The 18,669-nt window shown below is 34.4% G+C and overlaps 3 protein-coding genes across 5 annotated transcripts; all 3 read left to right on the top strand.

Annotated features, from left to right (window-relative positions):
* Window positions 1-4,153: 4,153 nt before the first annotated feature.
* On the top strand, window positions 4,154-9,859 carry LOC114712058 (protein SCAI). 3 transcript variants are annotated; one of them, XM_028896508.1, is made up of 9 exons: window positions 4,156-4,819; window positions 6,230-6,433; window positions 6,526-6,768; window positions 7,124-7,190; window positions 7,273-7,464; window positions 7,621-7,715; window positions 8,492-8,671; window positions 8,751-8,890; window positions 9,031-9,859. In XM_028896508.1, the coding sequence occupies exons 1-9, from the start codon at window positions 4,322-4,324 to the stop codon at window positions 9,215-9,217; spliced, it is 1,806 nt and encodes a 601-aa protein (XP_028752341.1). In that variant the 5' UTR covers window positions 4,156-4,321; the 3' UTR covers window positions 9,218-9,859. The 3 variants fall into 3 exon arrangements, 2 of the variants coding, with proteins under 2 accessions (XP_028752341.1, XP_028752342.1); XM_028896509.1 differs by having other exon boundaries at window positions 4,157-4,819; window positions 7,624-7,715; window positions 9,031-9,797; XR_003737194.1 differs by lacking the exon at window positions 9,031-9,859 and having other exon boundaries at window positions 4,154-4,819; window positions 7,621-7,719; window positions 8,751-8,880.
* A 1,131-nt stretch (window positions 9,860-10,990) lies between these two features.
* LOC114712059 (histone H3.3) lies at window positions 10,991-12,818 on the top strand. Its single transcript, XM_028896510.1, has 5 exons — window positions 10,991-11,093; window positions 11,775-11,846; window positions 11,942-12,018; window positions 12,109-12,199; window positions 12,282-12,818. The coding sequence occupies exons 2-5, from the start codon at window positions 11,775-11,777 to the stop codon at window positions 12,450-12,452; spliced, it is 411 nt and encodes a 136-aa protein (XP_028752343.1). The 5' UTR covers window positions 10,991-11,093; the 3' UTR covers window positions 12,453-12,818.
* A 3,751-nt stretch (window positions 12,819-16,569) lies between these two features.
* On the top strand, window positions 16,570-18,154 carry LOC114712060 (histone H3.3). Its single transcript, XM_028896512.1, has 4 exons — window positions 16,570-16,659; window positions 17,241-17,389; window positions 17,511-17,601; window positions 17,688-18,154. The coding sequence occupies exons 2-4, from the start codon at window positions 17,241-17,243 to the stop codon at window positions 17,856-17,858; spliced, it is 411 nt and encodes a 136-aa protein (XP_028752345.1). The 5' UTR covers window positions 16,570-16,659; the 3' UTR covers window positions 17,859-18,154.
* The last annotated feature ends 515 nt before the right edge of the window (window positions 18,155-18,669 follow it).

The raw sequence follows: 18,669 nt of genomic DNA on the forward strand, positions 1-18,669 counted from the left end.
AGAATAATTTTCAGACAAACTTATCATTGCAACTAACTTTTTATTAGTTGAATGACTTATTATAAATGACTTATATTATGAATAAGAAGAAGTGCTTTGCGTGATTAAAAATATAAAATTCAAATAATCATTTTATGCTTATATAAAGCATATACTTTTTTAAATATGTCCTTATTTATAAAAGAATAAGTGAGGGAGATTGTGAGCGGGAAAATAGAATATCCAAGGAAAAAATAATGAGTGTAGAAAAAAAATTAGAAAAAAAAAGCTCATTAAATAATCAGACAAATCAAACTATGAAATTTAAAACTTATATTATTTATTCTAAATTTTATGCTGTGAACGATGAAAAAGCTCATTTTAAACTTTACTATCCTACACCGACCATCATCACCAACATGATCATAAGTGAAAAGGGAGAAAAAGGAAAGAAATGATTTCCCAGAATCCAAAGTAGAATGTTGAAATGCATTCCTCTGTTACTCAAGACACTCCACGTCTGTCCATATTGGATGAAGCATCTAAGCACACAACAAGACAATATAGGATTCATGATGTTGCTCATCAACTTATGGGGTTGTCTCATAATTAATTCCGCCCAAATTCTTTAATTGTTATCAGCAATTTAATTATATGATCAGGCGAGAAATTTGAGAATGATTAGTAATAATATAATTATTATATTATTTAATCATTGACCATATTATGCACAAATCTTCATGCACCAACCCATTAGCTTGGGGTTGCCATTATGCATAAAATTAAAATATACCAACCTGAGTGTTCACATGCATTTACCCTCTGGCATTGTTCTTCAATTTTTTTGTTTTTGTTTTTTGTTTAGTGTATATCCTTGTAGGAATAAATTAGTGGAATGTATGTCTTGAGTTTATTTTCATCATCATGTACTATTTTATTATTATTATTTATTTTCAATAATTTTAAAAAAATCAATGCAGGTTTATGTAATAAAGATTATATGTAATCAACGCTAAATTGTCTTAGTAGTAATGTCACGTGTCACTTTTAGATATTTACCTCTAAATTGATCCTGATATTGATATGTTTATGCATTTGAGTGTGTTTAATTTGATAAAATTAAGAAAAAAATGTAAGATTATAAGCAACAACTTCATGCACTGAAATAAAGTTTTCAACTAATTATGAAAACAAATACCGTAGGTGCTTCTCAAAATCATTACTACCTATATATACAATTTAAAATTTTTAAGTTGGTATCTAACTATTGCGAATGTATTCTTAATTCCGAGATAATAACAAATTGACGATGTTTTTTTATAATATCAATAATGTTAAATTGTAATTTTAAGGAAGAGAAATGATAATTTTGAAAACACCTATAGTATTTTAATTTTATGTTATATGAACAAATTTTAATTTTTTTTCATAAAATTACTTGTTAACATGCGAACTATTCTAAACATGGGCGTTAATAGTTGCCTTAGACAAGGGATGGTTTCTCAACTTTTTTTTTTATTTTTTCAAACCACCATTAGTCCATCACCATAAGTCGCATGATCATAAATTTCCTTGTCAATTATATTTCTTACAATCTTAGATGTAAAAATTAGCAAAAGAGTTATTTTAATCTTAAATACTACATTTTATTTTGCTAACTTCTTACAATCACCTGTAGTATAAGACTTCATTTTATTTTATTTTTTAAATTTGTAATTTTTTTTAAACCCTTCTTTATCAGACGTGTATATTAAGGGAATTTTTTTTTTGCGTGAAGAAAATAGTTTCCATTACAAATAATCAAAAGGAACATTATAGGAAAACTAATTCATATTTTTTTTTCACAAATAATCTTACTGATATTTTTTTTGGGTAGAATCTCACTAATATTTTTAATCTTCATGAATTAATCATCTAATTTTTATAGTTATACTCCTTCGGTCCTTAATATAAGACCAATTTAACTAATTTGATTAGATTAAGGATGTTAGGTAAGTTAGTTAATTATAAGAAAAGTGACATATTTTTCCTAAAACACCATAATCATTTTTCTTAATACTCCCTCTCCCTCTTCTACTTGATTATGGTTGAGGGAGTATCCATAGGTAATTTAAAGAAAACCGATAAATATGAGAAATGAGTATTATATTTAGGACTAAAATCAATTCAAGAATTGGGTCCTATATTAAGGACCAAAGGAGGATCAGTTTAGATAGGGAGCATATATTTACCATTGCTAGTTATGTGAAGTTTTCTAAGCAAAAAAAGAGGATAATTGGTATTGGATTTATCTACATCCTTAGCATGATCTCTAACTTTATTTAATTTTGGATATGAGCGTGGTCACTAACTTTTAGTGAACCATCTCCATCCCTAATGTCAACTTTCTTTAAACTTTGATAATCCAAAGACGAAAACAAATAGTCTTTTCTTTTCTTTTTCTGTCCTTTATTTTTTTCCTTCCTTATTTTTCCTTTTATGCGGGAGAAAAATAATAGTGCATTATGTGAAGTTTCTTTCAATTGAGAAATGCATGTGTGAAAATGACATATAACTAAAATCCATATTAATTGATTGCGCGATGAATTATTTTAAGGACCACATTCACCTAGAAAAAATATATACATTTATTTATTTGTGGCGTAATGAATGGATGGTGGACCAATCAAACTAATTTAGCATTGAAAATAAAATAAAATAAAATAAAATGTATGGGCCTTGCAGTCCTTTTGAAAATTTGTCCAGTATAGTGGTTAAATTTAAAATGATTTGCCATTAAATAATTATACAATGATTTTGCTTTTTGTTGTTGTTGTTGTGATATTTGTATCATTAGTTTTTCGAATATAAATGGGTATTTGAATGGAAATCAAATCATAATTTTAAAAATAATTTTACAGTATAAGAAATAAAATATGTGATAGAAGTTTTGCCTCAACTTATATAAAAATACTTGTATTTTTAGATACGTCTAAACACTTCCTAAATATAATAAAGAGTCTGAACAATGTAAATGGAAAAGATCCCTTCAAGATAAGTACTCTTTGATTTTAGATATAAGAATTAATATAAATATTTGATTTGGTTTAAAATATAAGATTATAGCTCACTTTTTTTTTTTAAACTCTCGCTGTTAATTGCCCACAAATTAAAGAACTTTTCATTTCTAACAAGAAAAACTAATGGATATAAAGAACTTGAGTAAGTATTGTCATTTTAGAAAAACATATTTTCTTTGTTGTGAATAACTAATTTATTCAATTTTTAATTTAGTTTGATGTGATTTTTTGGATATCATATAATTAAAAAAAAAAGTACATGAGGTAAATGATCTAGTTTGTTTTAGACTAACTTGGATTTGTCTTGTATGAAAAAATTGCTTCAGTTGGTCCCATTTGTTGAAAGAATGAATTCCAACATAACGTTAAGTCTGTCTATTTCACTAGGTAACGTTCTTTTTTTTTTTTTTTTTGCTTTTCTGAAATTCACTTAATTCGTGGAAAATTAATTTAGAATAAAATGATGTGTAAACTTAAGTATTTTGTAAAACTATGCATGATGTATGCTTTTCACTTATACAATTTTTTTGAAAGCAAGAAAAAAGTCAGGCTGGTAAAATTATTTTATTTATATTTAAGTTTAAACTAGCTATATTAGCTATATTTAATAAAGCTCAACCAGAGCCATTAGAGATTTGTCTGGTGGCAAATGATGAAGAAAATCTTATAAAGAAAAAGAGATTTGTCTGGTTAACTAGGGAGAAAAAACTGAAAAGGTTAGTGAGAAAAAAAGAAAATTATAAATAAATTTAGAAATATCTAAACTAGCAACTTTTCCAAAGCTCATTGATACCTTTTATAAAAATTGATAAGAAGATTTAGAAAATTCAACAATAATTTTGATGTCTGAACATAATTGTATTATCTATTTATAATATTTCTAGTTTTTAATTAATTTTCTAAAATAATTTTTTGGCCAAAAAGTCTCCCTCCCTTTCCCCCTCTCCCTCTTCTTCTTCTTCTTCACCGGCGTCAACCGTCATTACATTTTATTCTGTAATTCTACTAAAATAAAATTAAAAAGAAGTAGAAAAAGCAAATAATAATTATTATTATAATATAGTCGCCACCATTAAAATAAAACTGCAGTCCACAACATTCAGAGCAAGAAGTCCAACTGCTCCTCCGACCCTCTTTCCCACTCTTCTTTCGTTGTTCATGCTATTAAATATTAAATCCTTTTTTTAATTCCCCGCTGATTTTCTTCCTTGCAATTACCCAACATCGTTTTCCGATGACCTCCGGCGGTAGCTGCTTCTGGTCGGAGAAGTGATACCTCCGGCATGTCTGACAACGACCTTGTCTTCCAGACTTTCCGAGCTCTGGTGGAGAGCGCTGACCGCAAGTTCGCTAGGGTCCGCGACGTGCCAGCCTATGGGCGTGTTAGCCAGAACCATTTCTATCAGAAGGTTTTCAGAGCATATACTCGACTTTGGAAGTACCAGCAGGAGAACCGGTCCAAGCTGGTTCAGTGCGGTCTAAAACGCTGGGAAATCGGCGAGATCGCCAGCCGAATCGGGCAGCTTTACTTCGGGCAGTATATGAGGAGTAGTGAGTGCAGGTACTTGGTTGAAGCATATGTGTTCTATGAAGCGATACTCAACAGAAGGTATTTTGAAGGATCCGAAGGTTCGCCGAAAGATCCGGGAATCAGGTTCAAGGAATTGAGGTTTTATGCACGGTTTTTGTTGGTGTCGGTGATTTTGAACAGAACGGAGATGGTGAAGCATCTTATGGACCGTTTCATGGCTTTGCTTGACGATTGTAAGAGCAGCACCCGGGTAAACAAGATTTCTTTTTTTCTCCCCCTGATTTCAGCTAAACCGCTATAACGCTTTGAGTAGTGAATTGCTCGGAAAATGTTTTCTTCGGCTGTACACTTGTTAGTTGTTACCCTTTTCCTTTCATAGGTTCCTACCTTTAAGGTTGACATGCTGTTTTAATTATTATGAAGCTGCTGTGTGTTTATCAACCACTTCCCGGTTATCCTATCAGAAATGATCAGTAGACAAGTTTCTTTTGAGAGGAACGATGAAAATAACATCTCCTATTGTTTGATGCATTGGGCTATGTAACTGTAGCTCAATTGCATATAAAATTCCTAATTTCCCCCTATAATTAGCACAGGAACTCTTGTAAGTCTTATTTTGATCTGGATATGTTTTCGGTTAACATCTGAATCTACTCGAGGCTGTACATGGATGGAATTTGATAGAGCAGATCGGGTTTATAAAGAGTCACTTCTGGGAGTGACCAAATCGATAAGATTCCAGAGATTGCGTCATGTTGTTGGGCATGATATTCCTTAATCTTCACTTTTAAGTTTTGTGAATGGGGAAAAAGTTGCCACTGGAAGAACTTTACACTTATAGATTTAGCATGGCAGTCGGGACGAATGCTATTCACAAAAAGGAAAGAAGGGAAAAAAAGAAGAAGAAAAGATTAAATAATGGGTGATGATTTTTTAAGCTAAGTGCTTAATTACTGCATCTAAAAAATATCCGTGATTCTTTATGACGTGTCTGATTATTTTCATTGGTATATCTTCAACTTCTTTCTTAATTAATAGTGGTGTTCTAAGCTTGATCAAGGTTGTTGAACCTACTCAATTTTACTTTACTAAAGAAAACCAAATGGTGTTACTTCGAAGTAGTCCTTGGTTCTAGACCTGATGCAATTTCCCTTTTTTTGGGTGGGGGGTTGACATGATGTAATGCTTGAAATATCAGATTTGAATAGAAACTTCTGTATTATATACTTGTAGTGGGGGATATTACCAAGCTTTCCAAAGGGAAAGTGGCAGTCTATAAAAACAAGTTTTTCGTATTATACTGATAACCAGTAGAGTGTTTTAACTGTCTAGATTTGTGCAACTGTAAGATGAACTTCAAATATTGGTCTGAAATTTTAGTCATCCTTTGAATGCTCTGCTGGTATTTCTTATTTCCAAACCTATCGCATGCCATAATTGACATGCTTCATCATTGATTTTTCCAATTCAAACTCGATAGTTTTTTCTATCTGCCCATACACGCTTCATTATTAGTATTAAAATCGAAATTTTCTGGATTCATATAAAACATTCAGAATACTTACATATAAACCAGTTTTTCTCATTATACCGTTAACCAATAGAATGTAAGTTATGCATTGCATCTGTAATTTGATGAATGTGATCTACTATTTCTCAGGAAACTAACTTAAAGGAATGGAGGCAAGTGGTGCAAGAAATTGTCCGCTTTACAAAAGCAGAGAATGGCTTTGCTATCAGGCCTTTGCGTTATTGTGTCATAACTGATACTCATCAGGCTTCTCTTCCATATGTAGCTCGTTTTCATGCTAAGAGGGTTCTAAAATTTCGAGATGCCCTGTTGACAAGCTACCATCGGAATGAGGTTAGTCAATACTACTTCATGTCAACCTTGTGGTTCTCAAATGTGAGTAGCATACCTATAATTGCTGGAGCATTATATATTCTCTTTTTCAGGTCAAATTTGCTGAGCTTACATTAGACACCTACAGAATGATGCAATGTTTAGAATGGGAGCCTAGTGGACCCTCCTACCAAAAACCTATTGTTAAACCGATTGAGAATGGGGACTCCATTGATCATTCAGGAACTTCTGGGTTGATAAATATGAACCTAGCCGCAGATATGACAGATCCGAATGTGCCTCCTAATCCCAGAAAGGCTGTTCTTTATCGTCCATCTGTAACACATCTGATAGCGGTGAGTTTTCAATCCTGTTACAGAGCCACTGTAATAATGCTATTCAGTTTCCCGGGGCCAAGCAAACAGCATTTTTGCTTCCTGCTGGGGAAGAGTTTTCATCACATACTTATTTCCCCTCAACTTGATATTTGGATTTGCCTATTCTTTATTCTCTGCTTTTAGTGTATTAAATTGATTTAGTGTACATTTTTATCTCGTAAGTTCGTTTTATTTCCTCAATGCTGGAGTGCCTAAACTAATAATCACTTTTTCACTAATTAAAATGAAGTCAATTATGTCTTGCTGATGTATAATCTTTCAATGGCGTTGGATATGTAATTAGTCTGATGTTGAGCTTCATGATGCTACACAGGTTATGGCAGCAATTTGTGAGGAACTGCCGCCAGATAGTGTTGTGCTTGTATATCTATCAGCCTCAGGTATTTGATTTTTTTTAGTGTAAAAAATCATTCTATTGGTCTTGTCATGTTAGGTTATTTACCATGGTTATTGCTTATACAGGGAAGGCTGGTTATAATAATATCCATCAATTGGAGAATTCTGGAGGGTCATCAAAACATTCGAGGCACAAGGTCCTTTCTCAGACTTCCCAAGAGCAGAGCAGTGGACCTTCTGACTCTCAGATCAATGGCAAGAGAGAATCCAACTCCTACTACGAGAACTATCTGTGGTTTGGTCCCAAGGGCATTGATGGTGGGTATTTGCAGTGGGTCTCTTCACTATGTTCCTGTTGAGAGCATGTGTTCCCAGTCGTGTTACAAGATTTAATTTTAGTAGTCTTGATTTATGTTACAGAAGAAACATGCACGTTTTTCATCTTCACTCACTTCTGTTTTTTTCTTGGAATAGCAGGTTCAAACAATCTTTACCCTGGCGATCTTATTCCTTTCACCCGCAAACCTCTTTTCTTCATTATTGATAGTGATAACAGCCATGCATTCAAGGCAGGTTTGTCAAAACTTGTGCAAGGCTTGCCGGGGGAATTTGTTGGGTTGAGCTATTCTCTATATTTCTTGAATCTAATTTTAATTTTTAAAAGGAAAAATTACCCACAGGTTCCAGTTCAAATAAATTAAATATACAGAGAGGTCCCAGGAAATTCAATTTTTTTACAAGTTTGACTTGTAAATATGGAAGTTCGACTTGTAAACATAAATTGTCAAATTTAACTTGTAAATGTGCAAGTATGACATGTAAATATGATTTTTTTTTTTTGGGGATTTTCTGCATTTAGTTTTCTTACCGGGACCTATGAGTAATTTTCCCCTCTCCAACAGACAATAAAATTTGTATTTTTTTTTTCCTGCCTATGATCAGGTTTTGTCTTAGCATTTCAAAGGAAAAATGCCATGTTGATTTGCATAGATTTTTCTCTCAGTAGAGTTAGAGGAGCGAAATAGACAGATACTTGAGTTAAATGTTTTAGTGTAAATTCCTGGCTAAGTTTAGTGTAAATTCCTGGCTAAGTTACAACTGCTAGAATGTCAAAGCAGCATCTTTGTGGATTAGGGATGAGGAATGCTTTTGACGCTATCTTGATGGAGCTAGTACATCTTGAACATTGAATTAGACTATTTTGTGTGTCTTGAGTCCTGATGTATTGTTGGGGTGTGGGTGTGCATGCATGGGCATCTCGAGACCTGATGTATTGTTGGTCCTTTGTGTATTTCTGTAGGAGAATCCTTTACAGAGTTATCCTGATAGACATAATTGATTGCAGGTTTTACGTGGTGCAGAAAGGGGGGAGACAGCTGCTCTTTTTCTTTCACCTTTATTGCCAGTTTTCAAGAATCCATCTGATGTGCATTTGCATAACGGAAGCCAGTTTACGTTCTTCTTGACTGCTCCTCTGTCAGCATTTTGCCAGATGGTTGGCCTGTCCCCGAGTGAGGTTGACAAGGTTGGTTGATCTGAGTAGTCCTTGATGTCTCTTAGCGCACCTTGATTCTTGGCATACTCATTGTTGTGTTTAACATTAGGATGTCTATAATCAAGCGGAGACCATTCTTGCTAATGCCTTTGCTGAGTGGGAAATAATTCTATGCTCATCAACCACTAACTTGGATTTAGTATGGGCTCAAATGATAACCGATCCATTTTTGCGGCGGCTCATTTTAAGGTATCTTGGTTTTAGCTTCTGGTGGATCAGTGGGTTTTTTTTTAAAAAAAAAAAAAATAATTTGAATTTTTGCAAAACTTCAATTTTGACTATTTTATGTGCGGGTGAACCAACTTCTGTGTGATGTGTATTATCTACAGATTCATCTTCTGCCGGTCAGCAATCTCTTTTTACTGCCCACCTGAAGAAAGTGAGCAGTGTATGCCGCTCTGCTTGCCTCACCTGCCCACATCTGTTGCACCGGCTTCTGGAGCCGTTCGTACTGCCGTTGTTCAGATTGCTACGCACTTCGTAGTGGCTGACTCCTTTCACTTTAGTGATACCTAATATTAGAAAGAAGTTAAAAAAATTCATGCTTTGGGCAGGGGAGCCGAGGATTCTCAGCTTGACAGGGAAAGTTGACAAAAATACCGGTGGACTTTTATAGTCATCATCACAGGAAGTCCTTGGTGGGGCTTTGGCTGGCACTAGATGGACCAAATTTGTTGGTTATAGGTGCCTCTGCTTGGTCTATTGCCATGATTCAAGTTCGATTCCTCTGATCCATTGGTCTATGCTGTATTTGTTGGTTGTTTATACTTTTGTTCTTATAGTTGGTCTCGGGTCAGTGCCTGATGAGTATTTTTTGGTGTTTGGGCGTGGCAAGCTAATATTTAGTTTCAAATTATATGTATCTGTTCATATCAATGTAAAAGAGGAGTCAGGAAAGTTTTATTTCCCCCCCTTTTCGAGCAGAATCGGACGGCACAGAAATAACATTGAAGAAAGAAGGAAATGCAGTGATGAATTTCAAGGTGGCATTGGATGGTAAAAGATGCCTCTGATGATGTAAATTGTTGTCAGAATATTTTGACTATTTATTTTCGTTTAAAAAATGCAATATAAAGTGGCAAAATTTCTAGACATAGATCCGAGTTTCGTTTGTATGGAGTCCAAGAAATAAATATGAATAGTATAATTTCATCTAAATTTCGCATATACATATTGATTAATGATATTGATGAAGATTTATATTGAGGTTGAACTGGGTCGTTGTTAATTAAATTGCTTCTTCTTTACAGTTAAGGTTAAGATGCAAGTATTTTCTCGGGTTCATTAAGTATTTTTGGCGCTTTGATACTGGATGTACTAGATAATATTTCTGGGTGTTAGACGCACTTAAAAAATATTTTAAGTTATTAGATGTATTAAAAAATATTTTAAGGTGTTGGCGTATTTAAAAAATATTTTAATTAAATACTTTAAAATACTGAATGTATGATAAAATATTTTAAAGTATTGAATTTATCCTAATTCTTTGATAATCTCGGTATAATGGGAAGTGAGGAATTTCTTGCAGCCTGTACTTTCACTTTATGGTGCACAATTAGGCAGTGATATGGCACTTCTTTGTTTGGAATTACTTTTAAAAAGTACTAATAAGCACACTTATCTAAGTAAAATAAAACCATTGTCGTATGCTTATATGATATTTTCAAAATTATAATTGAAAAACTACTTCTGCTATTCCACCAAACAGGCTCTTGAATGGCAAACATTCGCCTTTTTGTTTTTGCTATTAGCTTTTAGATGAACTGGGTTAACCAATGCTCCTAAATCCTAATGTCAGAACCAATTTACATGCATTCAATGCACTTTTCCTGTTTTGGGCTTATGGGCGTCGTGTATGAGCCAGCCCAATGAAAAACAGAAGAAGGAAAATAAGAAAAGGAAAAACGCAATACGATGTTGGAGGCGTATGCTGGAAAAAATTCCTGACGTGCTGGCCTTTTAGAAGCGCCCACTGTAAGTTACGCTAATTAAAAAGTCAATGCAGCGTTATTTCATACCACCCCTCGCTTGTTTTACGGAGCAAGGCGGGATTATTATAATCATATTTTTACCAATTCTAACGGTGACGAGGGAAGCAACCAATGGGGAGCGAGCAATGATAAATCACGATCCGTGTCTTATCTCTGTAATGAAATCGCGGCCGTTTATCTAGCTCCAGAAAACACAGCGAAGCACTGTAGCGACCGTCCGATTCTTGCGAAAGGAAACACACGGATACTGATTTCTACCCGTCCGATCATTCCGTGTCCCCTTTATCACACGCTATTTATAGCTCATCGGTTGCAGCCCGTTGGAAACTTTTGATTCTTCTCACGCAGGTTCAGCGAGGGACGCAGGAAGGAAGAGACAAGGAAGACGCTTGTTGCACGAGGTGAGATTATTTCTGCAGTTGAGGAATTTAGGGTTTAAGGTTGCCGTTGTTTGGCAACAATTTTAGGAGTTTCCTTTTCCTTGCAATCTACTATTAAGTAGCTCGATTCTTGGATTACGTTGAAGAGATCCGCGCGCGGATGTTGAGTAGATTAGAGCATTTAGTTGAACGGTGGAATTTTCTTCGCTCAATCGCTTTTCTTTTCATATCTTACTAGTGTGCGTGCCTTAGAATTATGCACGTTTCTTGTCTTTAGGTCATCTGCACTGAATGAACTTAATCTTTATATATATGTATATACGTATTTAATTCTTCTTCTGGCTCAAGGGAGAAATAGCATTAATCAAGGTTCAAGTTTTGACGAGATCCGTCTTACCAATTTGTAATATGTGATTCTGTGGGCGTGTTTGTGTTTGACGTGGACTTACGGTTGCTTTTGTCTATTCCTTCTTGCGATTTTGCCCCGTTCCTTTTCGTTTTTCTTCTCATAGGGTTTAAAATCATGTGATGCATGATTTATTTGGGGTTTCTGCTTCTGTAGTCTCCCTTGTGGTTGGCTTCTCTTGCATTATTCGTATTGACTCCCCCCCCCCCCCGGGTAGCTGGAATCTTGAATATTTATGGATAATTTCGGTTTGAATTTAATTTAGTTTCATAACTTGTTGATCGTATTTCTTCCAGATGGCTCGTACTAAGCAAACTGCTCGTAAGTCTACTGGTGGAAAGGCCCCCAGGAAGCAACTTGCCACCAAGGTTTGTTTACATCAGTATTATTATCTAGAAAATTTCCGATAGTTTTACATGTTGTATTACAGTCTTCTTATCCAATGTATTCATCATGGTTTTAGGCTGCTCGTAAGTCTGCACCAACCACTGGTGGTGTCAAGAAGCCCCATCGTTATCGCCCTGGAACAGTTGCTCTTCGGTGGGTGAAGGGAATTTTTTTGGGGTTATGTCGTTTTATTTTAAGTTTGGTATTTTCCAGGGCTGATAATCGTGCTTTTTGTGATGACAGTGAGATTAGGAAATACCAGAAGAGCACTGAGCTTTTGATTAGGAAACTCCCCTTTCAGAGGCTTGTGCGTGAAATTGCTCAAGACTTTAAGGTATGGTGGTTATTTTTTGTTATTGTTCTTTAAATATTCGGCGTCCAGTGAAGATATTGATCGTATTTGGTTGTGGTGGCAGACTGACCTTCGTTTCCAGAGCCATGCTGTGCTTGCATTGCAAGAAGCAGCTGAGGCATACCTGGTTGGGCTATTTGAGGACACTAACCTCTGTGCCATTCATGCCAAACGGGTCACAATCATGCCTAAGGATATTCAGCTGGCTAGAAGGATCCGTGGGGAGCGTGCTTGAGTTGTTGTGCTAGTTGTGAAGATAGGATGGCTGCTAAGTGTTTATTCGTCTGTTATATTTGATTGAAACAAATTTTAGCTGTGCCTTACTGCCTTTTGAAGGCATTCACTGTTGGGTTAGATGATTTGTGATAGGCAGATATTGTATTAAAGATACAATGGTTAAAGGGATCGTGTTTTGCTTAATGTTAGAACTCGGTAGATGTGTTAAAATTGGACTTTCTGGTTCTTATGTGTGCGGCCACGCTAAATTGTATTTGGTTAACATTTTGTTGCCATCTAATCTTAGTGTAGCTTGTTCCAAACCCACTCTCCAGCAATAGTTCTATTCTGTACACTATGAATTTATTCTGTTGCGCACCTAAAATGGCTGAGAATAAACTACGAATTGTCGTTATTTGTATTATTCGTGGATGAGCGTTTTATAATGTAGCGACAACCCTCTTAGGAGTAATGTGGCCGATGTATCTTATCGTCTGTTCGATCAGGTGTATCGAATTATAGGAAACCAAACCTAGAATTAATTAGCTGGCAGCTAAGGGCTTAGCGCTCGTTTGAGTTGCCGTTATTTGTGTTGCGAGGTTTTGGGTGCGAAATCGATTTGGCATCTTAATTTTTACTTCCGTTTCTTTCGCTCAAATGTGACGACGGATTTGCTGCCTGTGAGATTTAAATTGAGGAAGCCAGATTAATCATTAATCATTTAATTATGACATATCAATCATTTAAAATTAAATAAATGTGACATGATTTTTTAAAATATTTCTTTATAACATCAATACTTTTGAATAGTATTGTATTATATATCAGTTTGTAAGTTAAATAAATTAGTTAGGAATAAGCTAAAATGAATTTGAAAAAATAATTGATGAAAAAATAAATTGGGGTTTTATATTTATAATTAGATAATTTTCCAACAAGCTGTTAAAACTAAAAAAATGGATTTGACTTGTTAAAAGAATTTGGTATATTTTTTATGTGAAAAAGACTAAAATGCCTTTGTAAATTAAAAACAAGCCCTAAGCAGCAAATAACACGGCTAATCGAAAGTTCGAAACCAGAAGAGCAAAAATAATCAAAACCACTGTAATCCTCCAGGAAATCAATGGTCCTTAGTGTCGCTTTATTGCGGAGTAATTTTATCCGAAGAGCCAACAATTCAGTCCAGATAATTTAAAAAAGTGTTTGGCAACTCTTAAAGTGTTTTTAAAAAGTATTTTTTTATATAAAATGAGATAAATTTTTTTATATATTTATTTTATAAATCATAAAAATATTTTTAAAATCAAGATTTAGTTTCTATCCAAATAATGGGCAAATAAAATACAACGAAACCAGATCTAAAAGCCCAAAAAGCATGTGGCCAAGGAGGACTTTGTCAAAGACCAAAACAGGAAGATGCATTTCAGGCACGTTGGCTTATAGACTAATTTAAATAAATTAAAAAAATTTATTAAGTTAATTATTTAGAATAAATAGATATTTTTTTTCTAAAATATTATTAATAATCATTTGTATGAGTTAGAATTATTATTAGATAAAACCTTAAACATTTGTAATTATTATAAGGACTACTTTGAGAAAAAATAGATAAATATGAAAAATAAATTAGATTAGAGTCTTATATTTAAAATTGGATTATATTTTAAATTACCTTTTATATTAAATACCAAAGATGATATTTAAGATTAAATTAAATGTTAAACTAACTTCTATATTAAGTAGTTATACATAGTATTTTGCATGAATTTCCAGATAGCGTGGTCTTTTGCTGGCATTGCAATTTGAATGGCAAATACTACCTTCGGTCCTAATTATAAGACTCGGTTGACTAATTTGAAGAGATTAAGAAACTTAGTTAAGTTAGTTATTTGTAATGAATATGTTATTTTTTCTAAAATATCTTTGCTAATCAAGTTTCTTATCTACAACTACCATTATTAGAAAGACTATCTTAGAAAAAGTAGATAAATATGAAAGACAAAGTGGATTGAGGTCTTATATTTAGGACCAAAATAAAAGTCAAATAGGATTTTATATTAAGGACCGGTACAAGCTTCGCGCATTTATTCGGGCAATAACCATAATTGTTAACCGAAAAAAAAAAAAGCACTGTACAGTATATACTCAGAGGAATACACTATAAAACCCTTTTATTAGCGGCCTCATTGATTGGTGCCTCCGATAAACCAAATGATCCCTATAATTAATACCAACATGATTATGAATATAACAAAAATTAATCATCATAAAATTGTTACAAACATTTTATACATCATAAAATCATTGTAATTGTTATTGCTATTTACTGCTATCTTCTGTCTTTAATATAAAACCTGTTTGATTTTTATTTTGGTCATAAATATAGAATCTCAATCTATTTTGTTTATCATATTCATGCATTTTTTTAAAGTAGTCCTTTTAATAATAATAATTCTAGCCAATACATTTGATTAGCAAGGATATTTTAGGAAAGACAACACCTATTTATTACAAATAACTAACTTAACTTATTTCCTTAATCTTTTTAAATTAGTCAACTAACTTTTATAATTAGGACCGGAGATAGTATCACATAGGGGTGTTCAATTTGTCCCGTCTCGGTCGTCCCGTCCCGGTTCCGGTGAGTTCGGGACGGGACGGGACGGGACAAAAAAAAATTCGGGACGGGACAAGTACGGGACGGGACGGGACGGGAGTGACCAGGACGGGACGAGACGCGGGACGGGGTTGTCCCGTCCCGTCCCGGGATATTTTTTTTTAAAAAATTATTTATTAATAATTATTATTAGATTATTCAATTTACTTATTAATAATAATAATTATTATTATAGTGATTTTTAACTCTTAAGTTGTAATATTATCTGAACAATATCTCCTTCCTCAATAAAATAATTCATAAAGCCATTATATAGTGTTTTTTTAATCGTATTTTTTTTACAGTATTGTTTTTACACCTTTTTTATACTATATAATTGAGTTTTCTACCTAATATTTTTTATAATGTTTTTATCTTTAAAAGCCTAACAAAAAATAAGCATTATAACATAAAAAAATTTCATATAAAAAATTATAGTATTTTTTAAAAAAAAAAAAGAAGAGGGAACGGGACGTCCCGTCCCGTCCCGGTCCCGACGGGACCGGGACAAAACCAGGACGGGACGGGACACGGGACTAAAACCCTGTCCCGTCCCGTTCACCGGGACGGGCCTGTCCCGGTCCCGTCCCGTCCCGTGAACACCCTTAATCACATAGGTAGAGTTATTCTATGGATTATGTAAAAAATTCTTTTATAGTAGATAATATTATCTCTTCATCATAATCATTCAATAGTTTTAATTAAAAAAATAAACTCACCCCAAACTGGATATATTTATAATTTATTGAGTTAGACACTGGTATTTATAATTTATGCGAAAGTATATGTTTAATCCTTTAACTTTATGTAAGGCTTCAGTTTGGTTTCTTAACTTTAAAAAGTATACTTTTAGTCCTTTAACTCTAAAATTATTAGTTTTAAATGATGATTTTTTTGTAATAATTATGTTGTTTTGAATATTAAACTTAATATGTTAGTATTTAGTAATGTTTATCAGTATTCAAAAGCTTAATATCATTATTTTTTATTAACAGTTTTAGGGTTCCAAGACTAAAAGTTTTATTTTTTTAAAGTTAAGAAAACAAAATGAATCTTGTGTAAAGTTAAATGACTAAAAATATACTTTAGCTTATAATTTATTATAAATTTTGAATATTGTAAGTTCCCTATTAAATCTTTTTTGTAAATTTTTGCCACCGATAGATATGTGGATGTATAATGTATTGAAATTGCGGATCGTAGATAAATATATACAATAACGATAAAAAGGTGACGGCCAAATAATAATAATAATTTTTCCGATTCTAAAAAGTGTCACTAGAATAACCAATAAGAAGCGAGTAATCCTAAATCACGATCCGCGTCTGATCTCTTTAATGAAATCGCAGCCGTTAATTTAGCCCCAGAAAACACAGAAGAGCACTGTAGTTACCGTCGGATTCTTGATAAATAAAACACACGGATAATGATTTTTATCCGTCCGATCATTCTATTGCCCTTGTTAACACGCTATTAATACCCTGCAGCTAGGCGGCCGTTGGAAACTTTTGATTTTTCTCATACCGACTCAGCAAAGAAGGAGGAGAGAGAGAGGGTAAGCGCGCTCGAGGTAAGATTTCTTTTGGGATTAAGGAAATTAGGGTTTAGAATTAGCGTTTGTATTAGTTATAATCTTAAGTTCCTTTTTGTTGAAATTGAATCTTTAATAATCTGGTTTCGGAATTACTGTGAAGAAGTCGGCGTACGTGTTTCGAGGAGGTTCTATGAATTTCTTCTCCAATCTCTTCTCATGTCATCTTCTTCGTAGATGTTCCTAGAAATTTTGTGGTTTGCTTGCTTTGTTGGTCTGGTCGTTGACTCAGTTATGAGATCCGTCTAATTAACCTGTGTTCGGTAATTGGGCGCGCGAGTTTGTGTTTGATTTAGACTTACGATTGGTCGGGTCCATGCCTTGTGGTTATCGTTTCGCTTCTCATTCGTCCCTTCTTCTCTTCTATTAGTGCTTCAGTCGTATGATTGCTCCATCATTTGTTCTTTGGGGTTAGGCTTCAAGCATTAATTTTCGGGTTTCTTTGCTGTGTTGATTGCTTCATTTTGGTTGAATGGAATATCATCTCTTTATTCTAATGGCTTGTTGTTCATTGTTATTAGCGTAACAATTCGATGATTTCATTGCTCTAATTTATATAGATGGCCCGTACGAAGCAAACTGCTCGCAAGTCAACCGGTGGAAAAGCGCCCCGGAAGCAACTTGCTACCAAAGCTGCCCGTAAGTCGGCACCGACCACTGGTGGTGTGAAGAAGCCTCACCGTTATCGCCCTGGAACAGTTGCTCTTCGGTGAGTTGTTCGTGGATACATGTGTTTCGTCATGCGAGAGCACGCGCACACATGATGAGTGAAGCTGTTTGTTGTACTAGGTTTGTTGTATGTGTCTGAATTGTTTTTTTTGTGATGACAGTGAGATTAGGAAGTACCAGAAAAGTACTGAGCTTTTGATCAGGAAACTCCCTTTCCAGAGGCTTGTTCGTGAAATTGCTCAAGACTTCAAGGTATCGTGAATATTTCTCTCGTTGGCATTCCTAAGATGTTATCTCTTCTTGGAAGGTATTGACAGTTCCGCGTTCTGCGATGGCAGACTGACCTCCGTTTCCAGAGCCATGCGGTGCTTGCATTGCAAGAAGCAGCTGAGGCTTACCTAGTTGGGCTTTTTGAGGACACTAACCTTTGTGCCATCCATGCCAAACGTGTCACAATTATGCCTAAGGATATCCAGCTGGCTAGAAGGATTCGTGGGGAACGTGCTTGAATTGTTCTGTATCTTTCTGGGAAGGAGGATGGCTGCTGTTAAGAGTTTATTATTCAGTTTTATTTCATTTAGAAACAAATTTTAGTTGTCTTCTTAGATTAATTATGATAGGCAAATACTATGGAACAGATGTGCCGTTTAAATGATTGTGTTTTGGTTTTAGAATTGGGTAAATGTGTCAAGCTTGCAATGTCTAGCTCTTATTCTTGTGCGCGGCCACGCTAATTTGTATTTGGCTAACATTTTGTTGCCATTAAATATAAGTGTAGTTCGTCCTAAAGTTTTCGCCCATGATATTTGGCCAGTTCTTCACCTTGCCACGTACTTGTCAGGCTTGGTTACAATGTAGATTGTGAATTGTTGCGCACTTGTGAATTCCTGTGCATCGCGATCAAATTGCCTTTGGTTTTTGATTTGTTAAGCTCGGGCGTGTGTAAGTAAGAATGTTGTCTAATGTGAGGGGATGTAACTGTTGTATGTTTGTGCGTTCCTTAAAAGACGCTTATGAATCTCTAAATAATGTCAGGTCTGCTTCAGTTAACCAAAAAGCGTTAAACGTTAGGTAGTCCGATGGGAATTAATTGCACGGCGCTCTTCCGAGTTCAACCTCAGGATCGCCTCGTTATTGGGCATTAGTTGAGTGAACACGGTTTGCTTGATGTTTTACATTCGCGTCTCTTGATGATGCTTATGTTTGAAGTCTGGACGATGGGAGAGGGCTTTGAGGATGCTTATTTTCACGGCACCATCATTTGTGTGGTTTTAATTTTCCTGCGTAGTCCTCGGATATTAACATCCTTTTCCAAGTTGG

Source organism: Neltuma alba, unplaced genomic scaffold (assembly GCF_004799145.2).
Source record: "Neltuma alba isolate B1F8T4 unplaced genomic scaffold, ASM479914v2 tig00011331_pilon, whole genome shotgun sequence".
Lineage (NCBI taxonomy): Eukaryota > Viridiplantae > Streptophyta > Magnoliopsida > Fabales > Fabaceae > Neltuma > Neltuma alba.